Source organism: Aquarana catesbeiana, linkage group LG13 (genome assembly GCF_042186555.1).
Source record: "Aquarana catesbeiana isolate 2022-GZ linkage group LG13, ASM4218655v1, whole genome shotgun sequence".
NCBI lineage: Eukaryota > Metazoa > Chordata > Amphibia > Anura > Ranidae > Aquarana > Aquarana catesbeiana.
Window position 1 is genome coordinate 215,579,691 of NC_133336.1, and position 26,851 is coordinate 215,606,541.

A 26,851-nucleotide genomic window follows, 5' to 3' on the forward strand; every position below is an offset into this window, starting at 1 on the left:
ACAGTCCCGTGTCCATCACAGAGCTCAGTCTATACACACACACCGAGACAGTCCCGTGTCCATCACAGAGCTCAGTCTATACACACACACCGAGACAGTCCCGTGTCCATCACAGAGCTCAGTCTATACACACACACACCGAGACAGTCCCGTGTCCATCGCAGAGCTCAGTCTATACACACACACCGAGACAGTCCCGTGTCCATCACAGAGCTCAGTCTATACACACACACCGAGACAGTCCCGTGTCCATCGCAGAGCTCAGTCTATACACACACACCGAGACAGTCCCGTGTCCATCACAGAGCTCAGTCTATACACACACACCGAGACAGTCCCGTGTCCATCGCAGAGCTCAGTCTATACACACACACCGAGACAGTCCCGTGTCCATCACAGAGCTCAGTCTATACACACACACCGAGACAGTCCCGTGTCCATCGCAGAGCTCAGTCTATACACACACACCGAGACAGTCCCGTGTCCATCACAGAGCTCAGTCTATACACACACACCGAGACAGTCCCGTGGCCATCACAGAGCTCAGTCTATACACACACACCGAGACAGTCCCGTGTCCATTGCAGAGCTCAGTCTATACACACACACCGAGACAGTCCCGTGTCCATCACAGAGCTCAGTCTATACACACACACCGAGACAGTCCCGTGTCCATTGCAGAGCTCAGTCTATACACACACCGAGACAGTCCCGTGTCCATCACAGAGCTCAGTCTATACACACACACCGAGACAGTCCCGTGTCCATTGCAGAGCTCAGTCTATACACACACACCGAGACAGTCCCGTGTCCATCACAGAGCTCAGTCTATACACACACACCGAGACAGTCCCGTGTCCATTGCAGAGCTTAGTCTATACACACACACCGAGACAGTCCCGTGTCCATCGCAGAGCTCAGTCTATACACACACACCGAGACAGTCCCGTGTCCATCACAGAGCTCAGTCTATACACACACACCGAGACAGTCCTGTGTCCATCGCAGAGCTCAGTCTATACACACACACACGACGAGACAGTCCCGTGTCCATCACAGAGCTCAGTCTATACACACACCGAGACAGTCCCGTGTCCATCACAGAGCTTAGTCTATACACACCGAGACAGTCCCATGTCCATCACAGAGCTCAGTCTATACACACACACCGAGACAGTCCCATGTCCATCACAGAGCTCAGTCTATACACACACACGAGACAGTCCCGTGTCCATCACAGAGCTCAGTCTATACACACACGAGACAGTCCCATGTCCATCACAGAGCTCAGTCTATACACACACACGAGACAGTCCCATGTCCATCACAGAGCTCAGTCTATACACACACACGAGACAGTCCCATGTCCATCACAGAGCTCAGTCTATACACACACGAGACAGTCCCATGTCCATCACAGAGCTCAGTCTATACACACTCACCGAGACAGTCCTGTGTCCATCGCAGAGCTCAGTCTATACACACTCACCGAGACAGTCCCGTGTCCATCGCAGAGCTCAGTCTATACACACACACCGAGACAGTCCCGTGTCCATCGCAGAGCTCAGTCTATACACACACACACCGAGACAGTCCCGTGTCCATTGCAGAGCTCAGTCTATACACACTCACCGAGACAGTCCCGTGTCCATCGCAGAGCTCAGTCTATACACACACACCGAGACAGTCCCGTGTCCATCACAGAGCTCAGTCTATACACACACACCGAGACAGTCCTGTGTCCATCGCAGAGCTCAGTCTATACACACACACCGAGACAGTCCCGTGTCCATCACAGAGCTCAGTCTATACACACACACCGAGACAGTCCCGTGTCCATTGCAGAGCTCAGTCTATACACACACCGAGACAGTCCCGTGTCCATCACAGAGCTCAGTCTATACACACACACCGAGACAGTCCCGTGTCCATTGCAGAGCTTAGTCTATACACACACACCGAGACAGTCCCGTGTCCATCGCAGAGCTCAGTCTATACACACACACCGAGACAGTCCCGTGTCCATCACAGAGCTCAGTCTATACACACACACCGAGAAAGTCCTGTGTCCATCGCAGAGCTCAGTCTATACACACACACACGACGAGACAGTCCCGTGTCCATCACAGAGCTCAGTCTATACACACACCGAGACAGTCCCGTGTCCATCACAGAGCTTAGTCTATACACACCGAGACAGTCCCATGTCCATCACAGAGCTCAGTCTATACACACACACACACACGAGACATTCCCATGTCCATCACAGAGCTCAGTCTATACACACACACCGAGACAGTCCCGTGTCCATCACAGAGCTCAGTCTATACACACACACGAGACAGTCCCATGTCCATCACAGAGCTCAGTCTATACACACACACGAGACAGTCCCGTGTCCATCACAGAGCTCAGTCTATACACACACGAGACAGTCCCATGTCCATCACAGAGCTCAGTCTATACACACACACGAGACAGTCCCATGTCCATCACAGAGCTCAGTCTATACACACACACGAGACAGTCCCATGTCCATCACAGAGCTCAGTCTATACACACACGAGACAGTCCCATGTCCATCACAGAGCTCAGTCTATACACACACGAGACAGTCCCATGTCCATCACAGAGCTCAGTCTATACACACACGAGACAGTCCCATGTCCATCACAGAGCTCAGTCTATACACACACGAGACAGTCCCATGTCCATCACAGAGCTCAGTCTATACACACACGAGACAGTCCCATGTCCATCACAGAGCTCAGTCTATACACACACACACACGAGACAGTCCCATGTCCATCACAGAGCTCAGTCTATACACACATGAGACAGTCCCATGTCCATCACAGAGCTCAGTCTATACACACACACGAGACAGTCCCATGTCCATCACAGAGCTCAGTCTATACACACACGAGACAGTCCCATGTCCATCACAGAGCTCAGTCTATACACACCGAGACAAGAGAAGCACAGAGACCCAGTAATGACATCAATGTGTCTATAAATCAGGTATGTAATGAAAAAAATAATTTTTTTTGAGAATGTCATTATGTTGATGAGGGGGTTTTTTTTTTCAAGCATTTTTACCGCTATTTTGTACAGGTCACCAATGTAAAAGGCGGAAAAACGTCTGTAATCTGCCCCAAAGAAGTTCGTGGGTTTTTTTTTAGCTTAGAGCGTTTTTCAGTGAACAGGTGCCATTGAAATGACTGGGCTTTTGCTTGTCGGGCGTTTTACAAGCGTTTTATGAGCTGAAAACGCTCAGGTGTGAATGCAGCCTAAAGAACTTCCAGCGCACTGAGACTCCCTCAAAGCCAAAGGTAGAAATGATGGGGGAGATTTGCAGAGAATTCTGCCACTTTATCTGTGGTAGAATTTGCGTCATTTATTGATTTACAGCCCCGAGCCGTTCACATTCCCAGCACACGTGAGTTCTATAATCCCCCCCCCCCCCCCTCGTGTGTCGGAGGTTTGCAGGGAATGTTCATCGGATCGGAAACATTCCAGAAAGAAGAAGCCGTCACGCCTGTTACACACACACGAAGGAATCGTTTCAGGCGCATGGCCACTGGCACATCCAGGTTTCTTCTGGAGCGTTGGCGCCAACGGCCAAGCAATGCGCTGCTCAGCATTTCTGACGCGTCTCTACGCCTAAGGCGGGACATCTGCTGCTGTTACCCAGGACACACCTGTCCACTCCAGTGACCCAAGCATCTCCAGTGCCTCCGTAAATCCTGTCCACTCCAGACCGCAGCGTCTTCAATGACCCCAGCCATTCCTGATGTGTCTCTACACCTGAAACAGGACATCTGCTGCTGTTACCCAGGACACACCTGTCCACCCAAGTGACCCAAGCGTCTCCAGTGACTCTAGTTATCCCAGCATCTCCAGTGCCTCCGTGAAACCTGTCCACTCCAGTGACCCCAGCACCTACAGTCACCCTAGTCATTTCTGACGTGTCTCTACACCTAAGGCGGGACATCTGCTGCGGTTACCCAGGACACAGCTGTCCACTACAGTGACCCCAGTCACCCCAGCATCTCCAGTGCCTCTATGAAACCTGTCCACTCCAGACCCCAGCATCTCCAATGACCCCAGCACCTACAGTGACCCCAGTCATTCCTGACGTGTCTCTACACCTAAGGCGGGACATCTGCTGCGGTTACCCAGGACACAGCTGTCCACTACAGTGACCCTAGCCACCCCAGCATCTCCAGTGCCTCTATGAAACCTGTCCACTCCAGACCCCAGCATCTCCAATGACCCCAGCCATTCCTGACGTGTCTCTACGCCTAAGGCGGAACATCTGCTGCTGTTACCCAGGACACACCTGTCAACTCCAGTGACCCCAGCATCTGCAGTGCCTCTGTGAAACCTGTCCACTCCAGTGACCCCAGTCATATGTGACGTGTCTCTACGCCTAATGTGGGACATCTGCTGCTGTTACCCAGGAGACACCTGTCCACTCCAGTGACCCCAGCGTCTCCAGTGACCCTAGTCACCCCAGCTTCTCCAGTGACCCCGTGAAACCTGTCCACTCCAGTGACGCCAGTATTTCCAGTGACCCCAGTGTCTAAAGTGACCCCAGCACTCCTGTGCCTCCATGAAACCTGTACATTCCAGTGACCCCAGTGCTTCAGGGGACACTGTGAACCCTAACCACTCTGTCCAGTCACGCCAGCACTCCTCTACCTATAGTAAACCTGTCCACTCTACTGACCATGTCCCCTGTACATTCCAGTGACCCCAGTGTCTCCAGTGACCCCAGTGTCTCCAGTGACCCCAGTGACCCCAGTGTCTCCAGTGACCCCAGTGTCTCCAGTGCTTCAGGGGACTCTATGAACCCTAACCACTCCGTCCAGTCATCCCAGCACTCCTCTACCTATAGTAAACCTGTCCACTCTAGTGACCCCAGCATTCCTCAACCTTTAGTGACCATGTCCCCTGTACATTCCAGTGACCCCAGTGTCTCCAGTGACCCCAGTGTCTGCAGTGCTTCAGGGGACACTGTGAACCCTAACCACTCTGTCCAGTCACCCCAGCACTCCTCTACCTATAGTAAACCTGTCCACTCTAGTGACCCCAGCATTCCTCAACCTTTAGTGACCATGTCCCCTGTACGTTCCAGTGACCCCAGCACTTCTGTGCCTCTGAAGACTCTTTGAACCCTGTTCACTTTAGTGATCCCAGCACTTTTGTTGTGTCCCTATTGACTGTGTCCCCTGTCCACCCCAATGCCTCCAGTCATCCCAAACACACAATCCCCCCCGCCCCCCCAAGCCTCTGGTGACTTGGTGAGCCCTGTCCACTCCAGTGACCTTGTGACCCCCGTGCACTCCTAGAGACCCCACTGCCTCCAGAGATTCCATTGTTAACGGGACTCTGTGCCCCCAGAGCATTCTGTGTCTTCCTGCGGCTCCAGTTCACCATGGACACCCCATGTCTTTCATGCAGCCTTAGGTACGCTCCTGTATCTCCAGGACTCTCTGTCCCCCTGACACTACACACACCACAAGGACCATGGAAACACATTTCTAACAGAGTAAAGCAGCAGTAAGGATACAGTATACGCGGGGTTCTTCTTTAACCCTGGACATTATCCAGGTACGCCTGTCTTCTCTAACATGACACACACTTCATATAAACATACATAACCCGCGTGTTCCCTCTGACAGTGATCTGTGTCTGTGATAGCAGTCATCAATAACGCGGGCTGCTGCTTAGTGTCAGTATGGCGGGGACAGCGACGGTGGCGGGTCACCTGGAGAACATCAAGTCACACACTTACAGGAGACATGGCAGGCGAATCGGAGACCTTACAGCAGACTGCCAGTGAAACGTGGAGAATAGAAGACACATGTCACCGCCGTACTGCCTGTGGTGTCACCGTATGGACCAGCACCATCACATGAAGGAAGTCACAATACTCCCCATATCCCCAATAAGTATTTTTTTTTTTGTCCTCAATCTTCTGGATTCTCTAGTCTGCTGCCTGCCCTGACCTCTGGCCTGTATTTTGGTTCTTAATCTCTGCAACCTGCTCTGGTGGGGTCTGCAGTCCTGCCTGGCCGGCTGTTCAGCATGCTCCCCTGTGCTGGGGTCCACATTCCCGCTGCCTGGTTCGGTCTGCCATTCATCCAGTGCGCTCCTGTGTTGGGGTCAGCTGTCTAGCTGCCTTGTCCCATCTACTGTTCATCCAGTACACTCCTGAGCTGGGGTCAGCAGTTCGGCTGCCTGGTCTGCTCATCATCCAGCAGGTATCTGTAGTCTCGCTGCCAGGTCCTGTCTGTTCTTCCAGTCTCACTCCTCAGCTGAGCTCTGCAGCCCTTCGAGCTGATCTAAATCATTATTCATCCCGTACACCTCTGAGCTACCATCCAAAGTTCTTCTGCCTGGTCAGACCCGATGTTCATCCCATACACCTCTGAGCTACCATCCAAAGTTCTTCTGCCTGGTCTGACCCAATGTTCATCCCGTACACCCCTGAGCTACCACCCAAAGTCCTTTTGCCTGGTCTGACCCGATGTTCATCCCGTACACCTCTGAGCTACCATCCAAAGTCCTTCTACCTGGTCTGACCCAATGTTCATCCCGTACACCCCTGAGCTACCACCCAAAGTCCTTTTGCCTGGTCTGACCCGATGTTCATCCCGTACACCTCTGAGCTACCATCCAAAGTCCTTCTGCCTGTTCTGACCCAATGTTCATCCCGTACACCTCTGAGCTACCAACCAAAGTCCTTCTGCCTGTTCTGACCCAATGTTCATCCCGTACACCTCTGAGCTACCAACCAAAGTCCTTCTGCCTGTTCTGACCCAATGTTCATCCCGTATGCTCCTGAGTTGGGGGTCCACAAGTTGGCTGCCTGGTCCTATCCTTTGCTCATCTATTAGTTTCCTGAGTTTGGGTCTACTGCCTAGTTGGGTCCACTAATCTCCCGAGTTGGGGTCCACACTTGTCCCCCCCCCATATGGCGATTAGAGTCCCTACCAATGGCCAGTAATATAGAGCTCCACCCCCATGGCTATTAATATAGAGACGTTGTTACCCTCCCCCCCATGGCTATAATTACAGAGCCCCCCCGGCTATTAATATAGAGCCCACCCACCCCCATTAATACAGAGTCGTCGTCCCCCAATGACCATTAATATAGAGTCTCCCCTATGGCTATTAAAGCGGGGTTCCACCCAAATTTTGAACATTATCTCTATGCATTCTCTTCCTTGCCTAGATGCTGACATGCTGTGTAAAAAAATTTAAATCGCCGTAATTACCTTTTTTTTTCTAATCTTCTTAGCACTTCCTGGTTTTCCTCCCATGGGAGTAGGCGTGTTTCTAGCCTCTCCCAGACCTCCCACAGTCCCCTGGGAGCTAGTCTCAGGCTTCCCAGCATGCATTGTGCAACAGCGTCATCACAACATCTCGGTGAATGCTGGGAGCACAGCATTCACTGCATCCAGCAAATACATGCTTGTGGGCTTCAAATGCCCACAATGAAGATGGAAACCGCCTTCAGTGAATTTTATAAGTTATTCTTTACAACGAAATCGGACACAGGCGGACTTATTACACAGAACATGTGAGTAGATAATCATGAGAAGAAAAGTTTGTGAATGAACTCCAAAAAAAAAAAAAAAAAAAAAAAAAAAAAAATGGTAGATAGGTGGACCCCCGCTTTAATATAGAGTCCACCCCCCCCCCCCCCCCATGCCCATTAATACAGAGTCGTCATCGTCCCCATGGCTATTAATACAGAGCCCCCCCCCCCCCCCCCCATTAATACAGATTCCTCGTCCCCCAATGACCATTAATATAGAGTCCCGTCCCCCACCATGGCCATTAATAGAGAGAAGTCCCCCCCCCATGGCTATTAATATACAGCAACCAACAAAAGTACACCCCTGAGTGACATTTGTGTAAATCTTTTCTTCTCTCTTTTCATGTGACAACACTGAAGAAATGACACTTGTCTACAATGTAAAGTAGTGAGTGTACAGCTTGTATAACAGTGTAAATTTACTGTCCCCTCAAAATAACTCAACACACAGCCATTAATGTCTAAACCGCTGGCAGCAAAAGTCAGTACACCCCTAAGTGAAAATCTCCAAATTGGGCCCAAAGTGTCAATATTTTGTGTGGCCACCATTATTTTCCAGCACTGCCTTAACCCTCTTGGGCATGGAGGTCACCAGAGCTTCACAGGATGTCACTGGAGTCCTCTTCCCCTCCCCCATGATGACATCACAGAGCTGGTGGATGTTAGAGACCTTGCGCTCCTCCACCTTCCATTTGAGGATGTCCCACAGATGATCAATAGGGTTTAGGTCTGGAGACATGCTTGGCCAGTCCATCACCTTTACCCTCAGCTTCTTTAGCAAGGCAGTGGTGGTCTTGGAGGTGTGTTTGGGGTGGTTATCATGTTGGAATACTACCCTGCGGTCCAGTCTCTGAAGGGAGGGGATCATGCTCTGCTTCAGTATATCACAGTACATGTTGGCATTCATGGTTCCCTCAATGATCTGTAGCCCCCCAGTGCCGGCAGCACTCATGCAGCCCCAGACCATGACACTCCCACCACCATGTTTGACTGTAGACAAGACACACTTGTCTTTGTCCTCCTCACCTGGTTGCCCCCACACACGCTTGTCACCATCTGAACCAAATAAGTTTATCTTGGTCTCATCAGACCACAGGACATGGTTCCAGTAATCCATGTCCTTAGTCTGCTTGTCTTCAGCAAACTGTTTGTGGACTTTCTTGTACATCATCTTTAGAAGAGGCTTCCTTCTGGGGGGACAGCCATGCAGACCAATTTGATGCAGTGTGCGGCGTATAGTCTGAGCACTGACAGGCTGACCCCCCCCCCCCTACAACCTCTGCAGCAATGCTGGCAGCACTCATACGTCTATTTCCCAAAGACAACCTCTGGATATGACGCTGATCACGTGACCTCAACTTCTTTGGTGGACCATGGCGAGGCCTGTTCTGAGTGGAACCTGTCCTGTTATACCGCTGTATGGTCTTGGCCACCGTGCTGCAGCTCAGTTTCAGGGTCTTGGCAATCTTCTTATAGCCTAGGCCATCTTTATGTAGAGCAACAATTCTTTTTTTCAGATCCTCAGAGAGTTCTTTGCCATGAGGTGCCATGTTGTACTTCCAGTGACCAGTATGAGAGAGTGAGAGCGATAACACCAAATTTAACACACCTGCTCCCCATTCACACCTGAGACCTTGTAACACTAACGAGTCACATGACACCGGGGAGGGAAAATGGCTAATTGGGCCCAATTTGGAGATTTTCTCTTAGGGGTGTACTCACTTTTGTTGCCAGCGGTTTAGACATTAATGGCTGTGTGTTGAGTTATTTTGAGGGGACAGTAAATTTACACTGTTATACAAGCTGTACACTCACTACTTTACATTGTAGACAAGTGTCATTTCTTCAGTGTTGTCACATGAAAAGATAGAAGAAAAGATTTACACAAATGTCACTGAGGGGTGTACTTACTTTTGTCACATACTGTAGAGTCTGCCCCCCCCCCCCTTCCATTAATACAGAGTCATCGTCCCACCCCCATGGCTATTAACCCCTTCAATACGGGACACTTTCACCCCCTTCCTGCCCAGACCAATTTTCAGCTTTCAGCGCTCTCACACTTTGAATGACAATTACTCAGTCATGTAACGCTGTACCCAAACAAACTATCATTTTTTTAACTTGTAAACAACAAATCTCAGAAAGAGGCTCGGTCCTTAAGTGGTTAAAGTTGTAATTTTTTCCCCAAAATTCTGGGGAAAAAGAATAAACCAATTTTTTATTAATTTTTATACAAATTTGTCATAACCGGTTATTTCTCACACACAGGATATGTATACTTCTAACTACACCCCAAAACACATTCTCCCATTCCTCCCGAGTATGGCGATACCCCACGTGTAAGGGCCGGTTCAAACCATAGAAACGCAGTCCGGATGCGTTCCTGATGCTTTTCTGCATGCGCGTTTTTGATGCGTTCCGGTGCATTCCACCCCCCCCCCCTTTTTTCTTAACCTTAAGACAGGCCCTCCGACGGCACCGCAGACAGGCCCCCCCCGACGGCACCGCAGACAGGCCCCCCCCGACGGCACCGCAGACAGGCCCCCCGACGGCACCGCAGACAGGCCCCCCCCGACGGCACCGCAGACAGGCCCCCCCCCGACGGCACCGCAGACAGACCCCCCCCCCGACGGCACCGCAGACAGACCCCCCCCCGACGGCACCGCAGACAGGCCCCCCCCGACGGAACCGCAGACAGGCCCTCCGACGGCACCGCAGACAGGCCCCCCCCGACGGCACCGCAGACAGGCCCCCCCCGACGGCACCGCAGACAGGCCCCCCCCCGACGGCACCGCAGACAGGCCCCCCCCGACGGCACCGCAGACAGGCCCTCCGACGGCACCGCAGACAGGCCCCCCCCGACGGCACCGCAGACAGGCCCCCCCCCGACGGCACCGCAGACAGGCCCCCCCCGACGGCACCGCAGACAGGCCCCCCCCGACGGCACCGCAGACAGGCCCCCCCCGACGGCACCGCAGACAGGCCCCCCCCGACGGCACCGCAGACAGGCCCCCCCCGACGGCACCGCAGACAGGCCCCCCCGACGGCACCGCAGACAGGCCCCCCCCGACGGCACCGCAGACAGGCCCCCCCCGACGGCACCGCAGACAGGCCCTCCGACGGCACCGCAGACAGGCCCCCCCCGACGGCACCGCAGACAGGCCCTCCGACGGAACCGCAGACAGGCCCCCCCGACGGCACCGCAGACAGGCCCCCCCCGACGGCACCGCAGACAGGCCCTCCGACGGCACCGCAGACAGGCCCTCCGACGGCACCGCAGACAGGCCCCCCCCGACGGCACCGCAGACAGGCCCTCCGACGGCACCGCAGACAGACCCCCCCGACGGCACCGCAGACAGGCCCCCCCCGACGGCACCGCAGACAGGCCCCCCCCGACGGCACCGCAGACAGGCCCCCCCCGACGGCACCGCAGACAGGCCCCCCCCGACGGCACCGCAGACAGGCCCCCCCCGACGGCACCGCAGACAGGCCCCCCCTGACGGCACCGCAGACAGGCCCCCCCCGACGGCACCGCAGACAGGCCCCCCCCGACGGCACCGCAGACAGGCCCCCCCCGACGGCACCGCAGACAGGCCCTCCGACGGAACCGCAGACAGGCCCCCCCCGACGGCACCGCAGACAGACCCCCCCGACGGCACCGCAGACAGGCCCCCCCCGACGGCACCGCAGACAGGCCCCCCCCGACGGCACCGCAGACAGGCCCCCCCCGACGGCACCGCAGACAGGCCCCCCCCGACGGAACCGCAGACAGGCCCCCCCCGACGGCACCGCAGACAGACCCCCCCGACGGCACCGCAGACAGGCCCCCCCCGACGGCACCGCAGACAGGCCCTCCGACGGCACCGCAGACAGGCCCTCCGACGGCACCGCAGACAGGCCCCCCCCGACGGCACCGCAGACAGGCCCCCCCCCCCCGACGGCACCGCAGACAGGCCCCCCCCGACGGCACCGCAGACAGGCCCCCCCCGACGGCACCGCAGACAGGCCCCCCCCCCGACGGCACCGCAGACAGACCCCCCCCGACGGCACCGCAGACAGACCCCCCCCGACGGCACCGCAGACAGACCCCCCCCGACGGCACCGCAGACAGACCCCCCCCGACGGCACCGCAGACAGACCCTCTTTATTACTGGTTTGTGTTTTACACTGTAAGCGGTAGCTAGTTGTGGATCAGTGTGAGGAGGAGGACCTGGTAACAGGCAGTAACCGCGGTTTGTCGACATTTGTGGCCGGCTGTGATTGGACACAGCCAGTCACATGGTAAAGAGCCATTTTCATTGGCTCTTTACCCTGATCAGGGATGGCCTGCAATGAGCGGCCCTCATTGCAGCTATACCATCCTCCACTCTCCTGGGAAGACATTGGAGGGTGTGTGTGGGAGAACGTGTACCCATCGGTGAGGTCAGTCATCATGGAGGACACCATCCTGCCCCACGTGGGGCGCCAATAAAAAAAAGACACACACCCCCCCTCCCCCCATCAACATACTAATGACATTTTTAAAAACAATCTTTCCATTTTCATGACATACTTTATTACAGACCCGATGATGTCATCACTGGGTCTCTGTGTTTCTCTACACAACACAGGCAGATCATGGCTGGTGGGAGGGGCCAGCAGGGTGCTGTACGCACTCCTCAAGAGCCCTCAGCCCTGATGCAAGCAGTGGGAGGAGTTATGCAAATATCAAAATGCTTTAAAAGACGGGTGTCAGTCTGGACAAGTGGGCGGTCCTAGGCAGGTTGTATTTGCATAGGTAACGCCCACAATGTGATGCTGAGGCTCCATGATTGGAAGAGCTGAAATCCAATGAATGAAAAGGAAGAACCCTAGGTTCTGATGCAAGCAGTGGGAGGAGTTATGTAAATACCAAAAGACCTTGATGGGTGGGAAACAGTCTGGAGGAGTGGGCGGTCCTAGGAAGGTCGTATTTGCATAGGTAACGCCCACAATGTGATGCTGAGGCTCCATAATTGCAAGAACTGAAAACCAATGAATGAAAAGGGGGAGTGGCCAGGGACAGTCAGTCCTCCAGCCAGGAAATGGGGCGGGACTCTACCTGACTTGCTGCAGCTTCTAATGCACATTGTGAAAAGCTTGCAGTGTGCGGTGATATCAGAGGAAGCCATTTCAGTCCAGGGGGAGGAGCCAGTACACCCGTGCAAGACTGAAGGGGAGGGGCGGAGGGAGGAGCCTAGACACCTGTGCAAGATGGGAGGGGCAGAGGGAGGAGCAAGTACACCCCGTGCAAGACTGAAGGGGAGGGGCAGAGGAAGGAGCAGATACACACTGCAAGACTGAAGGGGAGGAGCAGAGGGAGGAGCTAGTATATCTGTGCAAGACTGAAGGGGAGGGGCAGAAGGAGGAGCAGATATACCCGTGCAAGACTGAAGGGGAGGGGCAGAGGGAGGAGCAGATATACCCGTGCAAGACTGAAGGGGAGGGGCAGAGGGAGGAGCCGGTACACCTGTGAAAGACTGAAGGGGAGGGGCAGAGGGAGGAGCCGGTACACCTGTGAAAGACTGAAGGGGAGGGGCAGAGGGAGGAGCCGGTACACCTGTGAAAGACTGAAGGGGAGGGGCAGAGGGAGGAGCCGGTACACCTGTGAAAGACTGAAGGGGAGGGGCAGAGGGAGGAGCCGGTACACCTGTGAAAGACTGAAGGGGAGGGGCAGAGGGAGGAGCCGGTACACCTGTGAAAGACTGAAGGGGAGGGGCAGAGGGAGGAGCCGGTACACCTGTGGAAGACTGAAGGGGAGGAGGTCAGCCCCCTTTACCAGATACTCGTGTACCCCGTCATTGCACCAATCCCAAATGCAGAATTTCCTCACCAGTGCTGACAAGCCACATTAAATGGGTCACACCAGCAACATCATACACACCATGAAGCCAGAGCCAGCCCCGCCCACCTAAAACTGTCAAATCCCCCTGACATTGACATCTGACAAGTCCCTCCCCCGAGAAGCGGTCGGGGCAGGAATATGGCGGACTGTAAAGCTGACATGTTGCAGGCCCTGGGGGGGAGGCCCAACCTCTCTTTACAGACCCCGAATTATGTACCCCTCCCCCTCCCCTCCCCCGCAGTCACTTACCTCTTCCAGCTCATCCTTGGCGTCCAGGCTGGTGGAGACGAATAACTTGACCTTCGCCTTCTGCTCCATGTCGGGGGGGGGGGGGGGCGGGGTCACCGTTCCGTGTTCACACCCTGTTGGGGGGCGGGGACTGTCATATACAATAGGCCTTTCTCTGTATCCGGGGGGGGGGCGTGTGCTCCTTATAAATCAAGCTTCTGATTGGGCGATGGGAGTGGCTGTGATTTTGGGGACATCTAGACTAAAATTTGCGGGGAGGGGGGTTCTAGAAAACTTGTGGGGGACCCCCCTACAGCTAGGTATGGGGGGGGGTCTGTAGGATATACGGGGCCCTGAGATGTATATTTGGGGCTCTGGGGGGAGGGGAGAATAAAGGATCAAGGGGCCCCGGGGCCCTTTAATAAGCAGCCCTGTGAAATATAAGGGGGGGGGCCTCTCAATGTGTAGGGGGGGGGGGGGATGCCCTGGCTGTGTACTGCTGAACCTACGTGGCTCCAAGGGCCCCTGGATGTCTACTAAGAGCCTATATTAAAAAAAAGAGGGGCCTCAGGGGCCCCTAGCTATCTAATAAAGGCCTATGTGCAAGGAGGGGCCCCTGGCTGAATATTGGGGATCCCACAATTAAAGAGGGGCCCCTGACTGCAGGTTCCCTATATACCTTAGAGGGGCCCCTAGGGTTCTTTTTATGAAATAAAGGGGCCCCTGGGAGGGGGTTTACAAAATAAAGGGGCCCCTGGCTGACTATTAGGGACCCCACAAATAAAGGGGGGCCCCTGACTACAAGCACCTTAGAGGGTATAAGGGGCCCTAATGGGTAACAAAGGGGAGATTATAGGATAAAAGGGGGCCCCTGGCTGTCTATAAGGGGCCCTATGGGGGGGGATGAGGGTCCTATGTGGCCCAAGCCGTTGACTGGGAGTTCAGGGGCCCTGTGTGGAGTGTGGGGGCCCCTGGCTGGCTACAAGGGGGGCTTATGGGATAAAAGGGGTCCCCTGGCTGTCTATGAGGGTCCTATGTGGCCCAAGCCGTTGACTGGGAGGTCAGGGGCCCTGTGTGAAGTGTGGGGGGGCCCCTGTCAGGGTACTGAGGCGCTGAGTTCCGCGGCGCCCCGGCGGCCCTCTCCTAGCCACACACAGGAAACCATCCACAGCTCACAACCACCGGCCGGAAGCACCCGCCCCCGGCGACAGCCGCCGTCCAATCACAGAGCGGGACCGACAACAGCACGCTCCGCCCTCCGGCGTGACGTCCCCGCTCATAAAACCAATGGCGGCCGAGCACGGCTTGACGAACGGGAGGAAGTCAGGTGACCCGCCCGCTGCAGCGCAGGCGCCGCCATGTTTGTGGAGGGCAAGGGGGGGAAGCTGTGATTTCCTGATTGGCTGAGCAGCGGGTTCCGTCATCGGTGGGCGCCGGAAGTCAGGACAGCATGAGAGTGTGCTGTGTTGCTAATAGCAAATCCCCCCTTTTCCTGTTACCTATAGCAATTTATCAGTATATATATATATATATACATATATATATATATATATATATATATATATATATATATATACATATATATATATACATATATATATATATATATATATATATATATATATATATACATATATATATATATATATATACATATATACATATATATATACATATATACATATATATATACATATATATATATATATATATATACATATATATATATATATATATATATACATATATATATATATATACATATATATATATATATATATATACATATATATATATATATACTTATATACATATATATATATACTTATATACATATATATTTATATATATATACATATATATATATATACTTATATACATATATATATATATATATATATATATATACATATATATATATATATATATATATATATATATATATATATATATATATATATATATATATACATATATATATATATATATATATATATACATATATATATATATATATACATATATATATATATACATATATATATATATATACATATACATATATATATATATATATATATATACACACACATATATATATATAGACATATATATGTATACACATATATATGTCTATATATAGATATAGATATAATGTTTTGGGGTTCTAAGTAATTTTCTAGTGAAAAAATACAGCATGTCAGAAATAAGCCCGGTCCTCAAGGGGTTAAGATCACCTCAACGCCGCGATTGGCTGCCACAGCGGTCACGCGATCCAAAAAAAACTCCTGGATCGCAAGCAGCGATTGGTAAGGCGTCGACAACTGTGCCGGGGGGGGGGGCGCACGTTCTCCGCACAGCAGTCAATTCACGCAAATATGCGGCCTCTCTGCACCAAGGGGGTTAATCCGAAATCATGAAACGAAATACGGTTCAAATTGGGTTTGAAAGTTTAATTAAAAAACAACAATATAGGAAAAAAGGGAACAGAATAGAAAAAAAAAAAGACTAGAATAGATTAAAACTGAACTAAATGTACAAAATAAAAGAATAGGATAAAATATACTCGAAAATAAGGGAATAGAATAGAAAAAAAGACTAGAATAGAGTAAAACTGAACAGGATGGAATAGAAAATAAAAGAATAGACTAAAATATAATATAAAATAAGGGAATGGAATAGAAAAAAAGACTAGAATAGAATAAAACTGAACAGGATGGAATAGAAAATAAAAGAATAGGAAAAAATATACTAGAAAATAAGGGAATAGTATAGAAAAAAAGACTGGAATAGAGTGAAACTGAACAGGATAGAATAGAAAATAAAGGAATAGAATAAAATATACTTGAAAATAAGGGAATAGAATAGAAAAAAAGAATAGAATAAAACTGAACAGGATAGAATGGAAAATAAAAGAATAGAATAAAGTATACTTGAAAATAAGGGAATAGAATAGAAGAAAAGAATAGAATAAAACTGAACAGGATAGAATGGAAAATAAAAGAATAGAATAAAATATAATAGAAAATAAGGGAAAAAAATAGAAAAAAGACTAGAATGGAGTAAAACTGAACAGGATGGAATAGAAAATAAAAGAATAGAATATAAATATAATAAAAAATAAGGGAATAGAATAGAAAATAATGGAAAATAAGAGAAAAACAATAATAGAATAGAATAAAATAAAAAGATAATCGTCCTCTGAAATTTGAATAGAATACAAAAAATTAGAACAAGAAAGAATAGAATCGAAAATAAGAGAATAGAATCGAAAAATAGGAATAAAATAGAAATAGCAAAATTCGACTTTTGAATAGAATAAATTTGAATAGAATTGAAAAGAATAGAATATAAAATTAGAGAATAGAATAAAATAGAAAGAATATAACTGTCTCCGAGTCCTGAAATTAAAAATTCGAATAGAATAAATTCTAATTGGAAAATGAATTATTTAAATAACAAACCAGAAATAAAGGTTTTTTTTTTTTTTTTTTTTTTCGTCTTGCACATGTCTACAATCAGGGGGCCAATATGTCCGCTCCCCCCCGGATCCCGCCCGCCCGGCCGTGGGTGTGTCCTACCCACAATGCAGTGCGGGGGGAGGAGGTGTGTATACTGTATGGAGTGTATACAGAGATATGTGAGGACCCGGCCAGGCCCGCTACAACCTGATGTTTCTCACATAGGACATGATTGGAGACGGCGGGGGGCCCTTCAGGCAAAACCATAGGTTCTCTTCATAAACAACCCCCTCCCCCCCCACGCTGTCTTCACCGCAGTCCCCCACATCTCCTAGTACTTCCAGGTATGAGGGATCGTGTGACCTCCTCCCTGGGTGCGGTGCGGCCAATCAGCAGGCAGGTATGTGGAGGCGGGCAAAAGATCATTAACTCCATGTGACCTCCTCCTAGGGTTCACTGCCCTGACCAGCCACTCAACAGGCCAGTATGTGCTCTCTGATGTGGCCCTTGGAGCACTCTGATGTGCCCCTCAGAGCCCTCTGATGTGGCCCACGGAGCCCTCTGATGTGGTCCATGGAGTCCTCTGACGTGGCCCGCACAGTCCTCTGATGTGGCCCTTGGAGCCCTGTAATGTGGCCCTCTGATGTGGTCCACAGAGCTCTCTGATGCAGCCCTCGGAGCCCTCTGATGTGGCCCTCAAAGTCATCTGATGTGGTCCGCAGAGCCCTCTGATGTGGTCCGCAGAGCCCTCTGATGTGGTCCGCAGAGCCCTCTGATGTGGTCCGCAGAGCCCTCTGATGTGGTCCGCAGAGCCCTCTGATGTGGCCTTCAGAGCCCTCTTTTGTGCCCCTCGGAGCCCTCTGATGTGGTCCGCAGAACTTAGGGTCATAGTCAGCATTTTTCTTCCTTCAAACACGGCGAGTCGTGTTGATGCCAAGGAGCTGAATTTTGGTCTCATCTGACCACAGAACTTTCTCCCAATCCTTCTCTGAATCATTTAGATGTTCATTGGGAGACTTCAGATGTTCCTGTCCATGTGTCTTCCTGAGGAGGAGGACTCGCCGTGTTTGGAGGAAGAAAAATGGTGACTATGACCTGAAGAACTCCATCCCTACAGTCACACATCATCCCTACAGTCACACACGGAGGTGGAAACCTGATGATCTGGGGCTGTTTCTCTGATAAAGGTCCAGGCCGACTTTGCCGCATTGAGGGGCCAATGGACGGGGCCATGTATTGTAAGATCTTGGATGAGAACCTTCTTCTCTCATCCAGAACACTGAAGATGGGTCATGGATGGGTCTTCCAGCATGACAATCGCCCAAATTATACCTCCAAGGCAACAAAGGAGCGGCTCCAGAAGAAGCACATGAAGGTCATGGAGTGGCCTAGCCAGTCTCCAGACCTTAATCCTATAGAAAATGTATGGAAGGAGCTGAAACTTCGAGTTGCCAAGAAACCTTCAGGATTTAGAGAAGATCTGTAGAGAAGAGTGGACCAAAATCCCTCCTGAGATGTGTGCAAACCTGATCACCACCTACAAGAAACGTCTGACCTCTGTGATCACCAACAAGGGTTTCTCCACCAACTACTCAGTCATGTTCTGCTTGGGGATCAAATACTTATTTTACTCGCTGAACTACAACTCCATTTATAACATTTGTATTGTGTGATTTTTCTGGATTTTTGGTTGATATTCTGTCTCTCTCATATAAAATACACCTATGATAAAAATTATAGACCCTTCATTTCTTTGTAAGGGGCAAAACTTACAAATTATACAGGGGAGACAATCAGCATTTACCCCCCCACTGTATCCCAAAGGCAGGTCCAGAACAATGACACCCTGACACTTGGGGTCCCAGAACAAAGACACCCTGACACTTGGGGGCTCAGAACAACAACATCCTGATGCTTGGGGGTTCCAGAACGATGACACCCTGACACTTGGGGGTCCAGAACAATGACACCCTGACACTTGGGGGTCCAGAACAATGACACCCTGACACTCGGGGGTCCAGAACAAGGACACCCTGACACTTGGGGGCTCAGAACAATGACACCCTGACACTTGGAGGGTCTAGAACAATGACACCCTGACACTTGGGGGCTCAGAACAATGACACCCTGACACTTGGGGGCTCAGAACAATGACACCCTGACACTTGGGGGTCCAGAACAATGACACCCTGACACTTGGGGGGTCCAGAACAATAACACCCTGACACTTGGGGGTCCAGAACAATAACACCCTGACACTTGGGGGTCCAGAACAATGACACCCTGACACTTGGGGGCTCAGAACAATGACACCCTGACACTTGGGGGCTCAGAACAATGACACCCTGACACTTGGGGGCTCAGAACAATGACACCCTGACACTTGGGGGTCCAGAACAATAACACCCTGACACTTGGGGGTCCAGAACAATAACACCCTGACACTTGGGGGTCCAGAACAATGACACCCTGACACTTGGGGGCTCAGAACAATGACACCCTGACACTTGGGGGCTCAGAACAATGACACCCTGACACTTGGGGGCTCAGAACAAGGACACCCTGACACTTGGGGGCTCAGAACAATGACACACTTGAGGGCCCCAGTACTCTGACACACCGGGAGGACACAGAAAGCTCCTTCCCCTTTGTTATTTCTATACATTGTTGCTCCTCTGAGCGGTTCTGCGTTTGGGTTTTATTATGCGTCAGTGATTACCCGTCCGGCGGCTTATATAAAGCTTTATCTGTCGTCTCCATACAGACATAATGGACAATCCTGGATCTCTAATGCGCCATTTCTCTCCTTATTGTTTACAACCTCCCAGGCAGAGCAGAACCCGGCGCTTCCATTATCTTTAATTAAACTGCAGCAGAGCGACAGGCAGAGTCGTATTCTGGATGGAGAATAGAGTGGCGGTGTTGGGGGGGGAGGGGGGTCTCTAGCTTTGGGCATATACAATGCAGAGCGAGTGTCCGCCAAGGGAAGGGAGCAATAAGGAGTTAAGTCAAAAAAAAGAGTTGGGTGACAGAAAGTCTCCACATCTCACGGCTGGAGAATAGAGACTTTCCAGCAATATAACTGCTTGTGTCAGGAAGTGAAATTGATGCCATTTACGTGGAAGTTCTGGGATTGGGAACGGTCAATGAGACGCCATAGATTGTAACAATCGATCAGATAAAGGCTCAGGCATGGGATATCTGGTGATTGGATTGTACATTGACCCCCGTAGTAGTCGTAGGAGTAGTTGGTCATATTCATCTGGACTTGTTCTGTGATGTTGAAGATGTTTTCCTAGTTTCAGCCACGTCCTGGATAAATAGTGGGGTGGAGATGTTATGGGAAAAGACAATTCTATGGAGGACGGTGAGGTGTAGATTTTGGACAATTGGACCAAGAGATGTGATAGAGAACATCTACATCAAACTGGAAGAACGATCAATGAACAGGGGTGGAGGCCATCTTTGTGAAACTAGAACACCCATCAATGAACAGGGATGGTGGCCATCTACGTCAAACTGGAACAACCATCATTGAACAGGGGTGGGGGCCATCTACGTCAAACTGGAACAACTATCACTGAACAAGGGTAGGAGCCAACTATGTCAAACTGGAAAACCATAATTGAACCATTATTGAACAGGGGTGGGGGCCATCTACGTCAAACTAGAACAACCATCATTAAACAGGGGTGGAGGCCATCTCTGTCAAACTGGAACACCCATCACTAAATGGGTTAGGGACCATCTACATTAAACTAGAACACCCATCAATGAACAGGGGTGGGGGCCATCTACAACAAACTGGAACACCCATCAATGAACAGGGGTGAAGGCCATCTACAACAAACTGGAACATCCATCACTGAACTGGGCTAAAGGCCATCTATATCAAACTGGAACACCCATCACTAACCTGGGCTGAAGGCCATCTACAACAAACTGGAACACCCACCACTGAACAGAGGTGAAGGCCATTTACATCAAACTGGAACACCCATCAATTTACAGGGGTGGAGGCCATCTACGTCAAACTGGAACAGCTATCACTGAACAGGGGTAGTGGCCATCTAAATCAAGATGACACAACCATCCCTGAACAGGGATGTTGGACATCTTAAGTATGTCAAACTAGAACAACCATCATTAAACATGAGTGGAGGCCATCTAAATCATACTGGAACATCCATCATTGAACAGGGCTGGAGGCCATCTATGTCAAACTGGAACAACCATTAATGAACAGGGGTGGAGGCCATCTACATAAAACTGGAACAACCATCACTGAACAAGTGTGGAGGCCATCTACGTCAAACTGGAACACCCACCAATGAACAAGGGTAGGGGCATCTAAATCAAGCTAAAACAACCATCATTAAACAAGAGTGGAGGCCATCTACATGAAACTGGAACACCCATCATTGAATAGGGGTGGGTCCCATCTGCATAAAACTGAAACACCCACCAATGAACAGAGGTAAGAGACATCTAAATTAAACTAGAACACCCATCATTGGATAGGGGTGGAGGCTTTCAACACCATTGGTCTTTTCTTTTACATATAATGCCGTTTTACCACCTCTACCCCAGTGCAACTTGAACAGTTAACACCTATACAGACCCTTGGCAGCAAGGATGGGATTATGTAACTAGAACAGGCTGGTTCCACAACTTCCACACCTCCCACCCTGTTCTTGGACAATCAACATCTATGGTGACTAGATGAAGGTGTCTATGTGGACATAAATGCCGGGGCATGTTCCTGAACTGAAGAATTGGCTTGGATAAGCTACAATATGTCACATTACAGAACAAGTCCAGTTGGAGGTGACCAATTTCTACTAGATATACCGTGACACGGAGAAATGAGAACCTTCACAGAAGTCCTTGACAACCATCATCGTAAAAAAAAAAAAAATAGTTCAGGTGTCCCAAGAACTGCCTCCGACTAGGTTAACAAATGCATGCATTGTCCATGCGTGTTCTTGTCTAGTCGAGGTTAGTAATCTGGGCTCAAGAACCTTCGATGCTCATGGCCTTGCTAATGGGGAAGACTCTACGAATGGTAGATGGCATATTCCTGTGAATGTGGTCTTTAGTCAAACGACAGCTGGGTGGGAGCTCTCTGGTTCTGAATGGAACGTCATATGAGGTCCTCCCCAAAACTCGCCTCCCACGAGCTTCACGAGCTACGCTGGGGTGTGATCTATCACCTTCTGTGTCCACCGGCCTACTGCCAGTACCATGTGATTGCTGTGACCAATCACATGACAATTGTACACAATGGATGGCTTCCATTGATACCATTCATTGTGTACTATTGTGTTGATCTCTGTGATTGGTCACAGTGATTACATGGTACAGACAGGGCCAATCACAGCTGATAACAATAGTAAACGCTGCCGAATGAATGGACTTTATTCAGTAAAATGGTTGCTTATAACTATGAAATTCACTGTTATAAGCAATCATAGTGTGCAAAAAAAAAACCTGATCACCTCCCCCCAGAGTAGTACAGCATTACTAAGGTAACGCTTTCTTGCTCTGGTCATAGTATGCAAAAAAAAAAAAATTGCAAAAAAAATTAAAAATTATTTAAAGAATTGAAAAAAAAATTAAGATCGTCCCTGATTGTCTCTATGGCCTTGGAGGACCACAGCAACGGCATGACATCACGTCAAAAAAAAAATAAAAATATATTTTTTCTTTTAAAGCAACAGATCAAAAACATTTCTTTATCTTTTGTTTTTAAAGGTAAAGAAAAGAGTTGGGGTGTTATAGACCTCTCTATAAAGAGGACCTGTCATCTCTTATTTCTATTACATGAGATCTCCATAAAGAGGACCTGTCATCTCTTATATCTATTACATGAGATCTCCCCATAAAGAGGACCTGTCATCTCTTATTTCTATTATATGAGATCTCCATAAAGAGGACCTGTCATCTCTTATTTCTATTACATGAGATCTCCATAAAGAGGACCTGTCATCTCTTATATCTATTACATGAGATCTCTATAAAGAGGACCTGTCATCTCTTATTTCTATTACATGAGATCTCTCCATAAAGAGGACCTGTCATCTCTTATTTCTATTACATGAGATCTCTCCATAAAGAGGACCTGTCATCTCTTATTTCTATTAGATGAGTTCTTCATAAAGAGGACCTGTCATCTCTTATTTCTATTACATGAGATCTCCATAAAGAGGACCTGTCATCTCTTATTTCTATTACATGAGATCTCTCCATAAAGAGGACCTGTCATCTCTTATTTCTATTACATGAGATCTCTATAAAGAGGACCTGTCATCTCGTATTTCTATTACATGAGATCTCTCCATAAAGAGGACCTGTCATCTCTTATTTCTATTACATGAGATCTCCATAAAGAGGACCTGTCATCTCTTATTTCTATTACATGAGATCTCCATAAAGAGGACCTGTCATCTCTTATTTCTATTATATGAGATCTCCATAAAGAGGACCTGTCATCTCTTATTTCTATTACATGAGATCTCTCCATAAAGAGGACCTGTCATCTCTTATTTCTATTACATGATCTCCATAAAGAGGACCTGTCATCTCTTATTTCTATTACATGAGATCTCCATAAAGAGGACCTGTCATCTCTTATTTCTATTACATGAGATCTCTCCATAAAGAGGACCTGTCATCTCTTATTTCTATTACATGAGATCTCCATAAAGAGGACCTGTCATCTCTTATTTCTATTACATGAGATCTCTCCATAAAGAGGACCTGTCATCTCTTATTTCTATTACATGAGATCTCCATAAAGAGGACCTGTCATCTCTTATTTCTATTATATGAGATCTCCATAAAGAGGACCTGTCATCTCTTATTTCTATTATATGAGATCTCCATAAAGAGGACCTGTCATCTCTTATTTCTATTATATGAGATCTCCATAAAGAGGACCTGTCATCTCTTATTTCTATTACATGAGATCTCTCCATAAAGAGGACCTGTCATCTCTTATTTCTATTACATGAGATCTCCATAAAGAGGACCTGTCATCTCTTATTTCTATTACATGAGATCTCCATAAAGAGGACCTGTCATCTCTTATTTCTATTACATGAGATCTCTCCATAAAGAGGACCTGTCATCTCTTATTTCTATTACATGAGATCTCCATAAAGAGGACCTGTCATCTCTTATTTCTATTACATGAGATCCCCATAAAGAGGACCTGTCATCTCTTATTTCTATTATATGAGATCTCCATAAAGAGGACCTGTCATCTCTTATTTCTATTACATGAGATCTCCATAAAGAGGACCTGTCATCTCTTATTTCTATTATATGAGATCTCCATAAAGAGGACCTGTCATCTCTTATTTCTATTACATGAGATCTCCATAAAGAGGACCTGTCATCTCTTATTTCTATTAGATGAGTTCTTCATAAAGAGGACCTGTCATCTCTTATTTCTATTACATGAGATCTCCATAAAGAGGACCTGTCATCTCTTATTTCTATTACATGAGATCTCTATAAAGAGGACCTGTCATCTCGTATTTCTATTACATGAAATCTCTCCATAAAGAGGACCTGTCATCTCTTATTTCTATTACATGAGATCTCCATAAAGAGGACCTGTCATCTCTTATTTCTATTACATGAGATCTCCATAAAGAGGACCTGTCATCTCTTATTTCTATTATATGAGATCTCCATAAAGAGGACCTGTCATCTCTTATTTCTATTACATGAGATCTCCATAAAGAGGACCTGTCATCTCTTATTTCTATTACATGAGATCTCTATAAAGAGGACCTGTCATCTCGTATTTCTATTACATGAAATCTCTCCATAAAGAGGACCTGTCATCTCTTATTTCTATTACATGAGAATCTCCATAAAGAGGACCTGTCATCTCTTATTTCTATTATATGAGATCTCCATAAAGAGGACCTGTCATCTCTTATTTCTATTATATGAGATCTCCATAAAGAGGACCTGTCATCTCTTATTTCTATTACATGAGATCTCCATAAAGAGGACCTGTCATCTCTTATTTCTATTACATGAGATCTCCATAAAGAGGACCTGTCATCTCTTATTTCTATTAGATGAGTTCTTCATAAAGAGGACCTGTCATCTCTTATTTCTATTACATGAGATCTCCATAAAGAGGACCTGTCATCTCTTATTTCTATTACATGAGATCTCTATAAAGAGGACCTGTCATCTCGTATTTCTATTACATGAAATCTCTCCATAAAGAGGACCTGTCATCTCTTATTTCTATTACATGAGATCTCCATAAAGAGGACCTGTCATCTCTTATTTCTATTACATGAGATCTCCATAAAGAGGACCTGTCATCTCTTATTTCTATTATATGAGATCTCCATAAAGAGGACCTGTCATCTCTTATTTCTATTACATGAGATCTCTCCATAAAGAGGACCTGTCATCTCTTATTTCTATTACATGATCTCCATAAAGAGGACCTGTCATCTCTTATTTCTATTACATGAGATCTCCATAAAGAGGACCTGTCATCTCTTATTTCTATTACATGAGATCTCTCCATAAAGAGGACCTGTCATCTCTTATTTCTATTACATGAGATCTCCATAAAGAGGACCTGTCATCTCTTATTTCTATTATCATGAGATCTCCATAAAGAGGACCTGTCATCTCTTATTTCTATTATATGAGATCTCCATAAAGAGGACCTGTCATCTCTTATTTCTATTACATGAGATCTCCATAAAGAGGACCTGTCATCTCTTATTTCTATTACATGAGATCTCCATAAAGAGGACCTGTCATCTCTTATTTCTATTACATGAGATCTCTCCATAAAGAGGACCTGTCATCTCTTATTTCTATTACATGAGATCTCCATAAAGAGGACCTGTCATCTCTTATTTCTATTACATGAGATCTCCATAAAGAGGACCTGTCATCTCTTATTTCTATTACATGAGATCTCTCCATAAAGAGGACCTGTCATCTCTTATTTCTATTACATGAGATCTCTCCATAAAGAGGACCTGTCATCTCTTATTTCTATTACATGAGATCTCCATAAAGAGGACCTGTCATCTCTTATTTCTATTACATGAGATCTCCATAAAGAGGACCTGTCATCTCTTATTTCTATTATATGAGATCTCCATAAAGAGGACCTGTCATCTCTTATTTCTATTACATGAGATCTCTCCATAAAGAGGACCTGTCATCTCTTATTTCTATTACATGAGATCTCCATAAAGAGGACCTGTCATCTCTTATTTCTATTACATGAGATCTCCATAAAGAGGACCTGTCATCTCTTATTTCTATTACATGAGATCTCTCCATAAAGAGGACCTGTCATCTCTTATTTCTATTACATGAGATCTCCATAAAGAGGACCTGTCATCTCTTATTTCTATTACATGAGATCTCTCCATAAAGAGGACCTGTCATCTCTTATTTCTATTACATGAGATCTCCATAAGAGGACCTGTCATCTCTTATTTCTATTACATGAGATCTCCATAAAGAGGACCTGTCATCTCTTATTTCTATTACATGAGATCTCCATAAAAGAGGACCTGTCATCTCTTATTTCTATTACATGAGATCCCCATAAAGAGGACCTGTCATCTCTTATTTTCTATTACATGAGATCTCCATAAAGAGGACCTGTCATCTCTTATTTCTATTACA

At 48.1% G+C, this 26,851-nt stretch overlaps 2 protein-coding genes across 2 annotated transcripts in view; both read right to left on the reverse strand.

Moving 5' to 3' along the window:
* The window catches only part of INTS3 (integrator complex subunit 3), a 135,842-nt gene extending 121,990 nt beyond the window's left edge, over positions 1 to 13,852 (reverse strand). Inside the window, exon 1 of the mRNA XM_073610440.1 lies at positions 13,722 to 13,852. Within this exon, the coding sequence (XP_073466541.1) occupies positions 13,722 to 13,790 (69 nt within the window). The 5' untranslated portion in view covers positions 13,791 to 13,852. The remainder of the gene's footprint in view (positions 1 to 13,721) is intronic.
* ILF2 (interleukin enhancer binding factor 2) overlaps positions 1 to 26,851 on the reverse strand; it is a 341,977-nt gene that overhangs the window by 220,461 nt on the left and 94,665 nt on the right.